Genomic DNA, 12,074 nt, shown 5'->3' with positions numbered 1-12,074 from the left:
GCGCATCTGGAGCCTGTGCTCCACAATGGGAGAGGCCACCACAGTGAGAGGCCCGCGTACCACTAAATAAATAAATAAATAAATTTACTTAATCTGGGCTTCCCTGGTGGCGCAGTGGTTGAGAGTCCGCCTGCCGATGCAGGGGACGCGGGTTTGTGCCCCGGTCCGGGAAGATCCCACGTGCCGCGGAGCGGCTGGGCCCATGAGCCATGGCCACTGAGCCTGCGCGTCCGGAGCCTGTGCTCCGCAACGGGAGAGGCCCACGTACCGCAAAAAAAAAAAAAAAAAAAAAAAAATTTATTCCTTACCAGCTCTTTTGGCAAAACCACCCTTAAACATTCCAGAGAATTTCTCAGTGAACTTAATTCAAAGATCTTCCAGAGGAGCCAGTTAGAACTAGTGTCTTGGGCCAGGCCATGCTTGGGCCACTGCAGATGACAGTGAAGGCTGGAACCCATCCCCGCCCAAAGACACAAACGTCCACTAACAGTGAATGAGAGACCTTCTGAATCCATGAGGAAAAGAGAGGGAGTTGGCAAGTTCATGGGAATAGTCGGCGTTGTGGGCACCCACTTTTCAAGCACGTAAACTCTCTCACCTTCTGGCCTCCTCCAGCCACGCGGCTACTTATGTATTCTGGGCCCAGCCTCTGCCTCAGAGCATTCTGGATGGCCTGGTACTCTTCTGCTGTGTATTGGTACTGTAATCCACAAAGGGAAAATTAAACTGACATTTCCACCATTCCTTATCAGCAAGTCCCCAACTTTTTGGTCTCCAGACCCCTTAACACTCTTCAAAAGTACTGAGGATCCTATGAGCTTTTGTTTATGTGGGTTATATCTATCAATACTAGGAATTAAAAATGAGAAGCTCTGCAGGCACACATTCCAGTAACCATCAGAGCAATGATATCAGCACATGCTATATGGTCTCTGGAAAACACCCTCAACTCATGAAAGAATGAGAGTGAAAAAGGCACAGAGTATTTTAGTATTATTATGAAAATAATTTTGATTTCACAGACTCTGAAAGGTCTTGTGGACCCCCAGGGGTCACTGGACCACATTTTGAAAACCACTGCCTTAGATGTTACTAATATGTTACCATCCCTACAAAACTTTCTCAAGCCAGAACTGGGAAACTGAAACTTCCCTCCTTGGAGTCTATATGACATGTACGTAGGCAAGGGAGCAGGAGAGGAGAAAACATGACAGGAAGCCCTGCTTCCATTTGTCCTCTTCTCTAGTTCAACAATTTCCCATCCTACACATAGAGAAATACACTCCTACTTGTTTAGATTTTCATCCCCTCAATACTTTTCCCCTTGCCCTGAATAAATACACACAAATAGATTTCTGGTAAGACAAAGATAGAATTTGGGGGGACAAAGCAAGAATCTCCCTTATATGCACAGAATATCTCCACAAAGAGTACAACACCAGAAACTTTGGATGCCTCCAAAAAAGAGATCTGGGTGACATGTGGACAAGAGTGATAGGAAACAGTGAGACTTTTTACATACAGTCTGTTTCATTTTGAATGTTACAGCATATGAAAATGTAATCTATCCAAAAAATAAATAAAATTTAAATCTAAATGTAACCCCCAGTGCTGCTAAATTTCGAAAATGCCCTCAGAGCTTGTCAAAGACTCCCAAATGATGCACTTAAATGAAAAAAAAAAACAGTTTACATGTATATGATGGTGCTCTACCAATGGCTTCCCCATACCTTTTTCACTTAACCTCATTCCTTCCAGGTATGAAAAAAACACACGTACCTGACCAAAGCATAATACAGAGTTGCCACCAGCAGGATGGCTGTCACGGCCGCTAAGAATTGCTTCTTCAGTCCCAGACATGTTGATTCAGGTTGACCTCTAAATAAAAAGAAGATTAAAAAAATGATCTCAAAGAACGCTAGTGGTAAAAGGCAAGAGCCTCTACTAAAAATCAGATGAAGTAACTTTCCTTGCATACTTTAAACACTGACCCAGTCAAGGGCCAAGTTCCTCAGTGCTTAGCTATCACCTAACAAACCACTTAAAATCCTTTAGGGTCTGCTTCTACCTTTCTGCTAAAATTTTGCTAGCGTGGTGGTGCTATTAAAGGTGATTTTTACAATAAGAATGTATTGTATGTTATAATTACAATGTTCGTAATTGAAAAAGTCAGAATTACAAAAGCGTGCTAGGGGAGATTATGACCACCTGCTATATGGGCATCATGACCCTGACCTCTGTGCGGTTGAAGAGGAAACATAGGCCACGGTAGCTGAACTGCTGTCGCGGAGCCAACACGCCAGCAGGGGGGAGTGTAACAGACATGACACAATGGAAGAGCCAGATGGCACAGAAGACCCTGTGTTCAGAAAGGGCACAGCATTAAACCACTAGTAGTCCCTGCAGTTTATCGCCTGGGACCTTGTTACAAATGCATATTCTCAGGCCCCACCTCAGACCCACTGAATCCAAAACCAGAGGTGAGGCCCATGTATGAGTGCTGGACCAAGCCCACCCCGTGATTCTGACACAAGCTCCAGTTTGAGAGCCACTGCATTAGACTGAGACCACGCAAGTGTGCAGTCTATTAGAAAAGAGAATTACCCTCAGAAAAAGCAGCTGCAGATGGCTGACCCGCTACCTGAGTGCCCCACCCGCTGCAGATCCAACAAAGTTGGGCCTCAGCACATCTGCATGCTATAAATCTTCAGATTGTTCACTCACAGTAGGACCACAAATCTATGAACGTCAACCAGTATGATTCCCCACGCAGTGTTCCAAGATGGTGTTTAAGAGCTGACATTCCAAGTGGTGATTTCTGGCTCCATCACCCACGAGGTCTTGACCAAGAGAAAAATCACATAATCTCTCTAAATGACGTTTCATCATCTAGAAAATGGAGATAACAATAGTATCTACATTTCCTAGGGGTTCTGTAAAGATTAAATGAGAAACTGCATAAAAACTGCATTAATGCAACTAGAGATTATCATACTAAATGAAATTAAGTCAGAAAGAGAAAAATAAATATCATATGGTATCACTTATCTGTAGAATCTAAAATATGACACAAATGAACCTATCTACAAAACAGAAACAGAAACACAGACATAGAGAACAGACTGGTGGTTGCCAAGGGGGAGAAGCTTGGGGGAGGGATGGAGTGGGAGGTTGGGGTGAGCAGATGTAGGCTTTTATATATAGAACGGATCAACAACAAGGGCCTACTGTACAGCAGAGAACTACATTCAATATCCTATGATAAACCATAATGGAAAAGAATATTAAAAAAAGAATGTGTGTGTGTGTGTATATATATAAAACTGAATCACCTTGCTGTACAGCAGTAATTAACACAACATTGTAAATCAACTATACTTCAACTTAAAAAAAAACTACATCAGAAGAGTGCCTGGCACATGTGAAATACTAAATAAATGTTAGTTATTGCTAAGTTCTTGTTAATTTTCTTACATACATTATGATGAAAATGCAGAAAACTAAATGATCATAAAACATTACCTTTCAGTTAAGAAATGGTAAATTTATTTATAATCTTGCACTAAAAAGTAGGATAGTGGCCTATACTAGGTTAGTCAATAGTTATGTCTAAAATTGTTAAATCAAGAAATAGTGGAATGAGGATATTACTTAGAACTATAAATGCCAGAAAAGACAAGTAAAAGAAAGAAACATCTCTTAGGAGTGGTGCTGGTGCGAAGAACAGTGCAGCAGGGCTCGCCTTTTTAAAAATAAAACTTTTAGTGCTATTTCCTTTTCAAATATGTGCATGTATTATTTTAATAAAAATAAAAACTTAAATACCTGTTCCATAAAGCAGGGGTCAGCAAACTTTTTCCATAAAGGGCCAGAGAGTAAATATGTTAGGTGTTGCAGGTTATATGGTCTCTGTCACTACTTCACTTTGGCATTTTAGCGTGAAAGTAGCCATAGACAATACATAAATGAATGGGCGTGGTTGTGTCCCAATAAAACTTTATTACACAAATGAACTTATTTACAAAACAGAAAGAGACTCACAGACTTAGAAAACAAACTTATGGTTACCAGGTAGGAAGGCTGGCGGGGAGGGATAGATTGGGAGTTTGGGACTGACATATACACACGGCTATATTTAAAATGGATAACCAACAACGACCTAAAGTATAGCACAGGGAACACGGCCCAATATTCAGTAATAACCTAAATGGGAAAAGAAATTGAAAAAGAATAAATACATGTATAACTGAATCACTCTGCTGTACACCTGAAACTAACACAACATTGTTCATCAACTATACTCCAATATAAAATAAAAATTTAGGGACTTCCCTGATGGTCCAGTGGTTAAGACTCGGTGCTTCCACTACAGGGGACATGGGTTCAATCCCTGGTCAGGGAACTAAGATCCTGCATGCCACATGGCATGGCCAAAAATAAATTAAAAAAATAAAAACTAAGAAACAAACAAAAACTTTATTACAAAAAGAGGTGGCAGATTTGGCCCACAGGTCACGGAGTGGGATACTAAAAAGTTGTAGGTGAACAGGATGTTCACAAAGTCAAATGAGAGCCTATCTGGTTATCTGTTAAAAACAAGGGTATACACTGCAAATGTACTAATGCCACTCAACTGCATGCTTAAAAATGGTTAAAATGATAAATTTTACATTATGTACATTTTACCACAATTTTTAAAAAGGAGGGTAATAGCTTAACACAGAAAAGATTTCTATCTCACTCATGAAAGATTTAATACAGTCTAGCGGCCCTGTCCATCTTATAGCTATGCCATCTGGCATGTGTGACTCCTGAGGTCATCATTGCAGGGGTAGGCAGAGCTGGAGCAGTCATACCAGCTCATAGCTGCCTTAGCTGTGACATGCATCACTCTGGGCACAGTTCCCTAGACAGAACTAGTCACACGGCCCCAGAGGCTGGGAAATGTAAGAAGGCATTTAAATATTTGGTGAGTACTGTCTCTACCACATCCATTTCTCCCCACTCCAGTAAGAACCCCTAGAAGGTGGGGGGTTCTTCCTGACTCTCTGTGGCACCCCCAGGGCCTAGCATAGTACCTTGCTCATAGTAGGTGGTCAGGAAGGGAAGTGTCTGAATATTAAATAAACGGATATACCAGTGAATGAAACAAATACATAATGCAGGATATATAGACAAAGTATATTTTTTAATTCTAGAAACTAATTTTATAAGGCAGCAGTTACACTTCTCACATTTAAAAAGCAATTTGTTTCTACTTTTCTAAACAATCTTATAAGATTCAATATATTGAAAAAGGACAACTAGTCTCTGTCTATAGACTAAAACATGAAATTATTTTTTAAAAAATATTTATTTATTTATTTTTGGCCACGTTGGGTCTTTGTTGCTGCACGAGAGCTTTTCTCTAGCTGCAGCGAGCGGGGGCTACTCTTCGTTGCGGTGCGCGGGCTTCTCATTGCGGTGGCTTCTCTTGTTGTGGAGCACGGGCTCTAGGCACACAGGTTTCAGTAGTTGTGACTCGCAGGCTCTAGAGCGCAGGCTCAGTAGTTGTGGCGCATGGGCTTAGTCGCTCCATGGCATGTGGGATCTTCCTGGACCAGGGCTTGAACCCATGTCCCCTGAATTGGCAGGTGGATTCTTAACCACTGCGCCACCAGGGAAGCCCTGGAATTATTCTTTTTGCCAGTTTTAACTTTGGAAAAAACGCTTACTGTTCCGCCTCCCTTTCTAAAACTGTCCACAAACCATTTTCCTGTTATAAAATTAAAATGTCTTTATTGTAGAAAGCTTTAAACATATCAAAAATATGGGAAGAAGTAAAATGTGGCTGGATTCCCACCAGCAACAGATAGCTGTTATCTTCTTCACATATGACAGTGCTTGTGTATGTGTGTTTTATGTGTATGTACACGCGTACCTGTTAAACCAAAATAGATTCCCAATGTATCAGGCATATCTTACGCAGGACCTCAAGTCTTGGCCCTGCCTGTCTCTGAGGCCTCAGACCACTGTCTCCAACCTGGCTGCCATCAGGAGGACCACATACGCGAGGGTCCCGACCAGCAGCACACGGCCCCTACTTCCTGCTCCCAGGGATGCCTCTTACCTCCCACCCTTGGCCTTGCTCCCGCATTTGAGGTGTGAGAACCCGTGGGACCCACCTGATGCCCACACGTGCACCATCTGCACATCTGGTGGAGCTGACGTACCACGGGGCAGACCTTTCACCAGGGAGACAAAGGCGCTGAGGAGTAGATCCTCTCCTCTCCTCATTTAGGTGGCTGTCCTGGGGTGTGGCACCTTATACCTCCTCCAGGGAGACAGCTTAAGGAAACCAAGCAATCAGCTGTCCTTGTTACCAAGGGGTGGCCAGCCTGGAAATGCATGCTTGAACTGACTTCGTCTCCATCTCTCCTCAATCCCCTTTTCCTTCACTTCTGCTTCCTGGAATTGCACTTCCTAAAAAAATAATACCACATAAGCTTTTGCCTCAAGCTCTAGGTCCCAGGGTCCCCAGGCCTAGCAGACACTAGGGGTGCTGTGCTAACTATCTCATCAGCTCTCACCGCAACAGCACACGCCCAGCCTAACTTCCACACGCCAACACCTGCATCTCTACCTGGGGGCTTGCTTGGCATGGGGCCCATTCTGCACCTGTTCAGGGTAAGCCGCAAGTACCAGAGAACGGATGCCCCTGGGAGCAGCCCTCAGTGACTGACAGGAGCTGGCTAAAGTTTAAAGACCCTAGATTTCTCACCCCTTCTGTGGGATAAGCTAAGCCGTGAGTTCTGCGCTGGCTCCAGGCTCCTGGTGGAATCAGCTTGGGTTGCACCCTTTGTTGACTGCCTTTTCTGTCCCTTCTCACTGCCTCTCTGTTCTCCCTGTATGTCCTGCGGTCAGTCCCCAAATAATCTACTTGCACTTGGAGAAAAAATGGAGGGGGGCAAAAGACACCGTCACAATGGAGAAATCTGGCAGCCACCTTAACCAAGCAGTCAAACATAATAATATCACCAACATCTCTACCAATCTAATCACGACTCTAATCATGAGGAAATCATCAGACAAGTTGAAACCTACCAGGCCTGAACGCTTCAAAAATATCAGTGCCTCAAAAAACAAAACAAAGCAAACCAGAGAGGACAGTGAGCTCTTCTAGGTTCAGGGAGACGACAGAGACAGGACGGCACACCGCGCGACCCTTTACAGGAGTGTGGGTCAGAAAAAGTAAAATCTGTAAGGACACGGCTAAGGCAATGGGGGAAATCTGACGACGAACTGCGTTTTGGACAATGGTTCTGTATCACTGTTACAGATACTGAGTGTGATAACTCTATCATGGTCATATAGGAGAATGAACTTGTTACTAGGAGATACATGATAAAGTATTAGAATAAACTGTCATGTTTTCTGCAACTTACTCTCAAATCATTCAACTAATAAAATGTGTGCATGTGTAAAGACAGGGAGAGAGAGATAAAGTAACAAACCTATGAATCTAGGTGAAGGATATGCAGGCATTCATTGTATAACTTTCCTAGAGGCTTCAAATTTTTCAAAATAAAATGTTAGGAAAGAAAAAAAAAATGTTAGGAAAGACTTCCTGATAGCCAAAGTTACGGCAGCTCCATAAATCTACATATCCCAATACATCTGCCAGAAACTATACGCGCCAACAGAAGGAACAGATAAAACCACAAACATCCTGCACCTCCTAACATAATGAGAAGACTGAAAGTGGAAGTTTCAAACTGCCTAGAAGTAAAGAAATATATATATCAATTTCTGGTGGAGATAGTTCTTGAACTCTCATCTCGACTTTTTGAGGAGAGCAAGGTGGGACCCAGATGGGAAGAGAAATGCATAGAAGGGAGAAGAGGAGGATGGAGAGCCCAAGATAGAACTAAAATCACTCCCGGAAAATGAAGACCCTCACTAACTGTGAAGATACCGACGAAACATTCTGGGAGATGAGTGCAGCCTATGGAGAAAGAGACAAGTGTATGTACAACTCGGTGAGGCAGAACTGGCAAGGCGGGGCTTCTGAGAAGAAGGAAAAAGGAATGACGGATGCCCTTTGAGACTGTCCTGTGAAGGGCAAAAAGGGGGAAATTTAGGATCCTATAAGACAAGAGAACATTTAAAAGTCAAAGGATATATAACCATCTCCCCCCAAATGCCTTCTAATAAAGAAACATACTCACTACACTTACAAAAGAATAAGGGGACTTCCCTGGTGGCTCAGTGGTTAAGAATCCGCCTGCCAATGCAGGGGACATGGGTTCGATCTCTGGTCCGGGAAGATCACACATGCCGCGGAGCAACTAAGCCCGTGCACCACAACTACTGAGTCTGCGCTCTAGAGCCCGCGAGCTGTAACTACTGAAGCCCAAGCGCCTAGAGTCCGTGCTCCACAAAAAGAGAAGCCACCGCAAAGAGAAGTCCACGCACCGCAACGAAGAGTAGCCCCTGCTTGCCACCACTAGAGAGAAAGCCAGGGCCCAGCAACGAAAACCCAACGCAGCCAAAAAATAAATAAATAATAAAATTGCTAAAAGAATAGGAAATACTCGAAGTAGGAATCTTGTAAATCACCCCAAACTGTCAATCCTGTTCACAAAATGCAAAATTAGATATAAAAAAGAACTTAAGATAGTTCAATAGTGAACTTAAGATACTTCAAAAGACCCTAACACCATACACAAAAATAAGCTCAAAATGTATTAAAGACCTAAATGTAAGGCCAGAAACTATCAAACTCTTAGAGGAAAACATAGGCAGAACACTGTATGACATAAATCACAGCAAGCTCCTTTTTGACCCACCTCCTAGAGAAATGGAAATAAAAACAAAAATAAACAAATGCGACCTAATGAAACTTCAAAGCTTTTGCACAGCAAAGGAAACCATAAAGAAGACCAAAAGACAACCCTCAGAATGGGAGAAAATATTTGCAAATGAAGCAACTGACAAAGGATTAATCTCCAAAATTTACAAGCAGCTCATGCAGCTCAATAACAAAAAAACAAAAACCCAATACAAAAATGGGCAGAAGACCTAAATAGACATTTCTCCAAAGAAGATATACAGACTGCCAGCAAACACATGAAAGAATGTTCAACATCATTAATTATTAGAGAAATGCAAATTAAAACTACAATGAGATATCATCTCACACCAGTCAGAATGGCCATCATCAAAAAATCTAGAAACAATAAATGCTGGAGAGGGTGTGGAGAAAAGGGAACACTCTTGCACTGCTGGTTGGAATGTGAATTGGTTCAGCCACTATGGAGAACAGTATGGAGGTTCCTTAAAAAACTACAAATAGAACTACCATATGACCCAGCAATCCCACTACTGGGCATATACCCTGAGAAAACCAAAATTCAAAAAGAGTCATGTACCAAAATGTTCATTGCAGCTCTATTTACAATAGCCCAGAGATGGAAACAACCTAAGTGCCCATCATCGGATGAATGGATAAAGAAGATGTGGCACATATATACAATGGAATATTACTCAGCCATAAAAAGAAACGAAATTGAGCTATTTGTAATGAGGTGGATAGACCTAGAGTCTGTCATACAGAATGAAGTAAGTCAGAAAGAAATAGACAAATACCGTATGCTAACACGTATATATGGAATTTAAGGAAAAAAAATGTCATGAAGAACCTAGGGGTAAGACAGGAATAAAGACACAGACCTACTGGAGAACAGACTTGAGGATATGGGGATGGGGAAGGGTGAGCTGTGACAGGGCGAGAGAGAGGCATGGACATATATACACTAACAAACATAAGGTAGATAGCTAGTGGGAAGCAGCCGGATATTCGGTGCTTTGTGACCGCCTGGAGGGGTGGGATAGGGAGGGTGGGAGGGAGGGAGACGCAAGAGGGAAGAGATATGGGAACATATGTATATGTATAACTGATTCACTTTGCTATAAAGCAGAAACTAACACACCATTGTAAAGCAATTATACCCCAATAAAGATGTTAAAAAAAAAAAGATACTTCAAAAGAAATTAAATAATCTGAAGAAGAAGAGAAAAAAAAAGATTGAAAATAACAAAGGAGCCTCAGGGTCCTGGGGGAAAACATCAAAATGGCTAACACATATAATCAAAGTCCCAAAGGAAAAGGTTAAAGAGAACAGGGATAAAAATTTTTTTAAAAATAATGGCTCAAATTTTCCCAAATTGGGTGAAAGGCATAAGTTTATAGATTTAGGAAGATCTGCAAATCTCAAAGCAGGATAAACACAAAGGAAATCACACTTAGATACACCGTAGGCAAAATGCTAAAAACCAAAAATAAAGATAAAACCTTAAAAGCAGTCAGAAAAAAATGGCACACTGTCTACAGAGTAACACTGTGAACGATGGCTCCACTGTGAGTTATAAAAGCATACTTAGGGGCTTCCCTGGTGGCGCAGTGGTTGAGAGTCTGCCTGCCAATGCAGGGGACACGGGTTCATGCCCCGGTCCGGGAAGATCCCACATGCCGCAGAACGGCTGGGCCCGTGAGCCATGGCCGCTGAGCCTGCGCGTCCGGAGCCTGTGCTCCGCAACGGGAGAGGCCACAGCAGTGAAAGGCCCGCGTACCGCAAAAAAAAAAAAAAAAAAAAAAAAAAAAAACATACTTAGGAGTAATTTTAATGAACAATGCATAAGACCTCTTCAAACTATAAAATAGTACCAGAAGAAATTAAAGACCTAAATTAAACAGGAAATGCACCATGTTCATACATTTGAAGACTCTATACTGTTAATATGTAAATTCTTCCCAAATTGATCTAAAGATTCAATGCCATTGCAATCATAATCCCACGAGACTTTTTTTAGTAACTTGTAAGATGATGATTCTAACATTTATGTGGAAAATGCAAAGGACCTAAACTAACGAAATCAAACTTGAAAAACAACAAAGTTGTTGACCTACACTGCACAACTTCAAGACTTACTATAGGGCTTCCCTGGTGGCGCAGTGGTTAAGAATCCACCTGCCAATGCAGGGGACACGGGTTCGAGCCCTGGTCCGGGAAGATCCTACATGCCTCGGAGCAACTAAGCCCATGCACCATAACTACTGAGGCTGTGCTCTAGAGCCCCCGAGCCACAACTACTGAAGCCCCCGAACCTAGAGCCCACGCTCCGCAACAAGAAAAGCCACCACAATGAGAACCCTGTGCACCGCAACAAAGAGTAGCCCCCACTCACCACAATTGGAGAAAGCCCGCACACAGCAACGAAGACCCAACGCAGACAAAAATAAATAAATAAATGAATAAATGTATTTATTTATCTGTTTTTTAAAAAAAGATCTACTATAATTAAAACAGGGTGGTACTGACATAAGGAGTGACCAATGGAACAGAAGAGTCCAGAAATCAACTGCCATGTATACAGTCATCTGAATTTCAACAAAGGTACCAATGCAGTACAACGGCATTTTCAACAAATGATACTGGAACAACTGGATATCTGTATAGGAAGAACATTTAATATTCTTCACAAAATAATTTTCACACCATTCACAAAAACTAGAGATGGATCATAGGCCTAAACATAAAAGCTAAAACTATAAAATTCTTACAAGAAAATACGTAAGTATACCTTCACAACCTGGAGGTAACCAAGATTTCTTACTTAGGACTCAGAAAGCAATCATTATAAAAGAAAAAATGACAAATATGACTACATCAAAATGTAAAACTTTGCTTATCAAAAACAGCTCTAAGGGGCTTCCCTGGTGGCGCAGTGGTTGAGAGTCCGCCTGCCGATGCAGGGCACATGGGTTCGTGCCCCGGTCCAAGAAGATCCCACATGCCGTGGAGCGGCTGGGCCCGTGAGCCATGGCTGCTGAGCCTGTGCTCCACAATGCGAGAGGCCACAACAGTGAGAGGCCCGCTTACCGCAAAAAAAACAAAACAAAACAGCTCTAAGAAAATGAATAGGCAACCACAAAGACTGATATCCAGGATATAAAAAGGACATATAAAGAATTCCTACAACTTAATAATAAAAAGACAATTAACCCAATTTTAAATGGGCAAAAGATTTGAGCA

The 12,074-nt window shown here is 42.1% G+C and overlaps 1 protein-coding gene across 13 annotated transcripts in view; it reads right to left on the bottom strand.

Moving 5' to 3' along the window:
* The window catches only part of RAD52 (RAD52 homolog, DNA repair protein), a 58,967-nt gene that overhangs the window by 15,332 nt on the left and 31,561 nt on the right, over positions 1-12,074 (bottom strand). For 6 of the 13 annotated variants that reach the window (XM_033404170.2, XM_033404172.2, XM_049694847.1 and 3 more), the window contains exons 1-4: positions 2,725-2,889; positions 2,209-2,359; positions 1,780-1,878; positions 599-700 (exon numbers count right to left, since the gene is read on the bottom strand). In XM_033404170.2, the coding sequence (XP_033260061.1) occupies positions 599-700; positions 1,780-1,860 (183 nt within the window). In that variant the 5' untranslated portion in view covers positions 1,861-1,878; positions 2,209-2,359; positions 2,725-2,889. The other 7 variants (XM_033404169.2, XM_049694846.1, XM_033404167.2 and 4 more) reach the window with 4 other exon arrangements.

The sequence above is a fragment of the Orcinus orca genome, chromosome 11 (genome assembly GCF_937001465.1).
Source record: "Orcinus orca chromosome 11, mOrcOrc1.1, whole genome shotgun sequence".
Lineage (NCBI taxonomy): Eukaryota > Metazoa > Chordata > Mammalia > Artiodactyla > Delphinidae > Orcinus > Orcinus orca.
The sequence above is the reverse complement of the archived record's forward strand: the minus strand, read 5'-3'. Positions and strand labels throughout refer to the sequence as shown.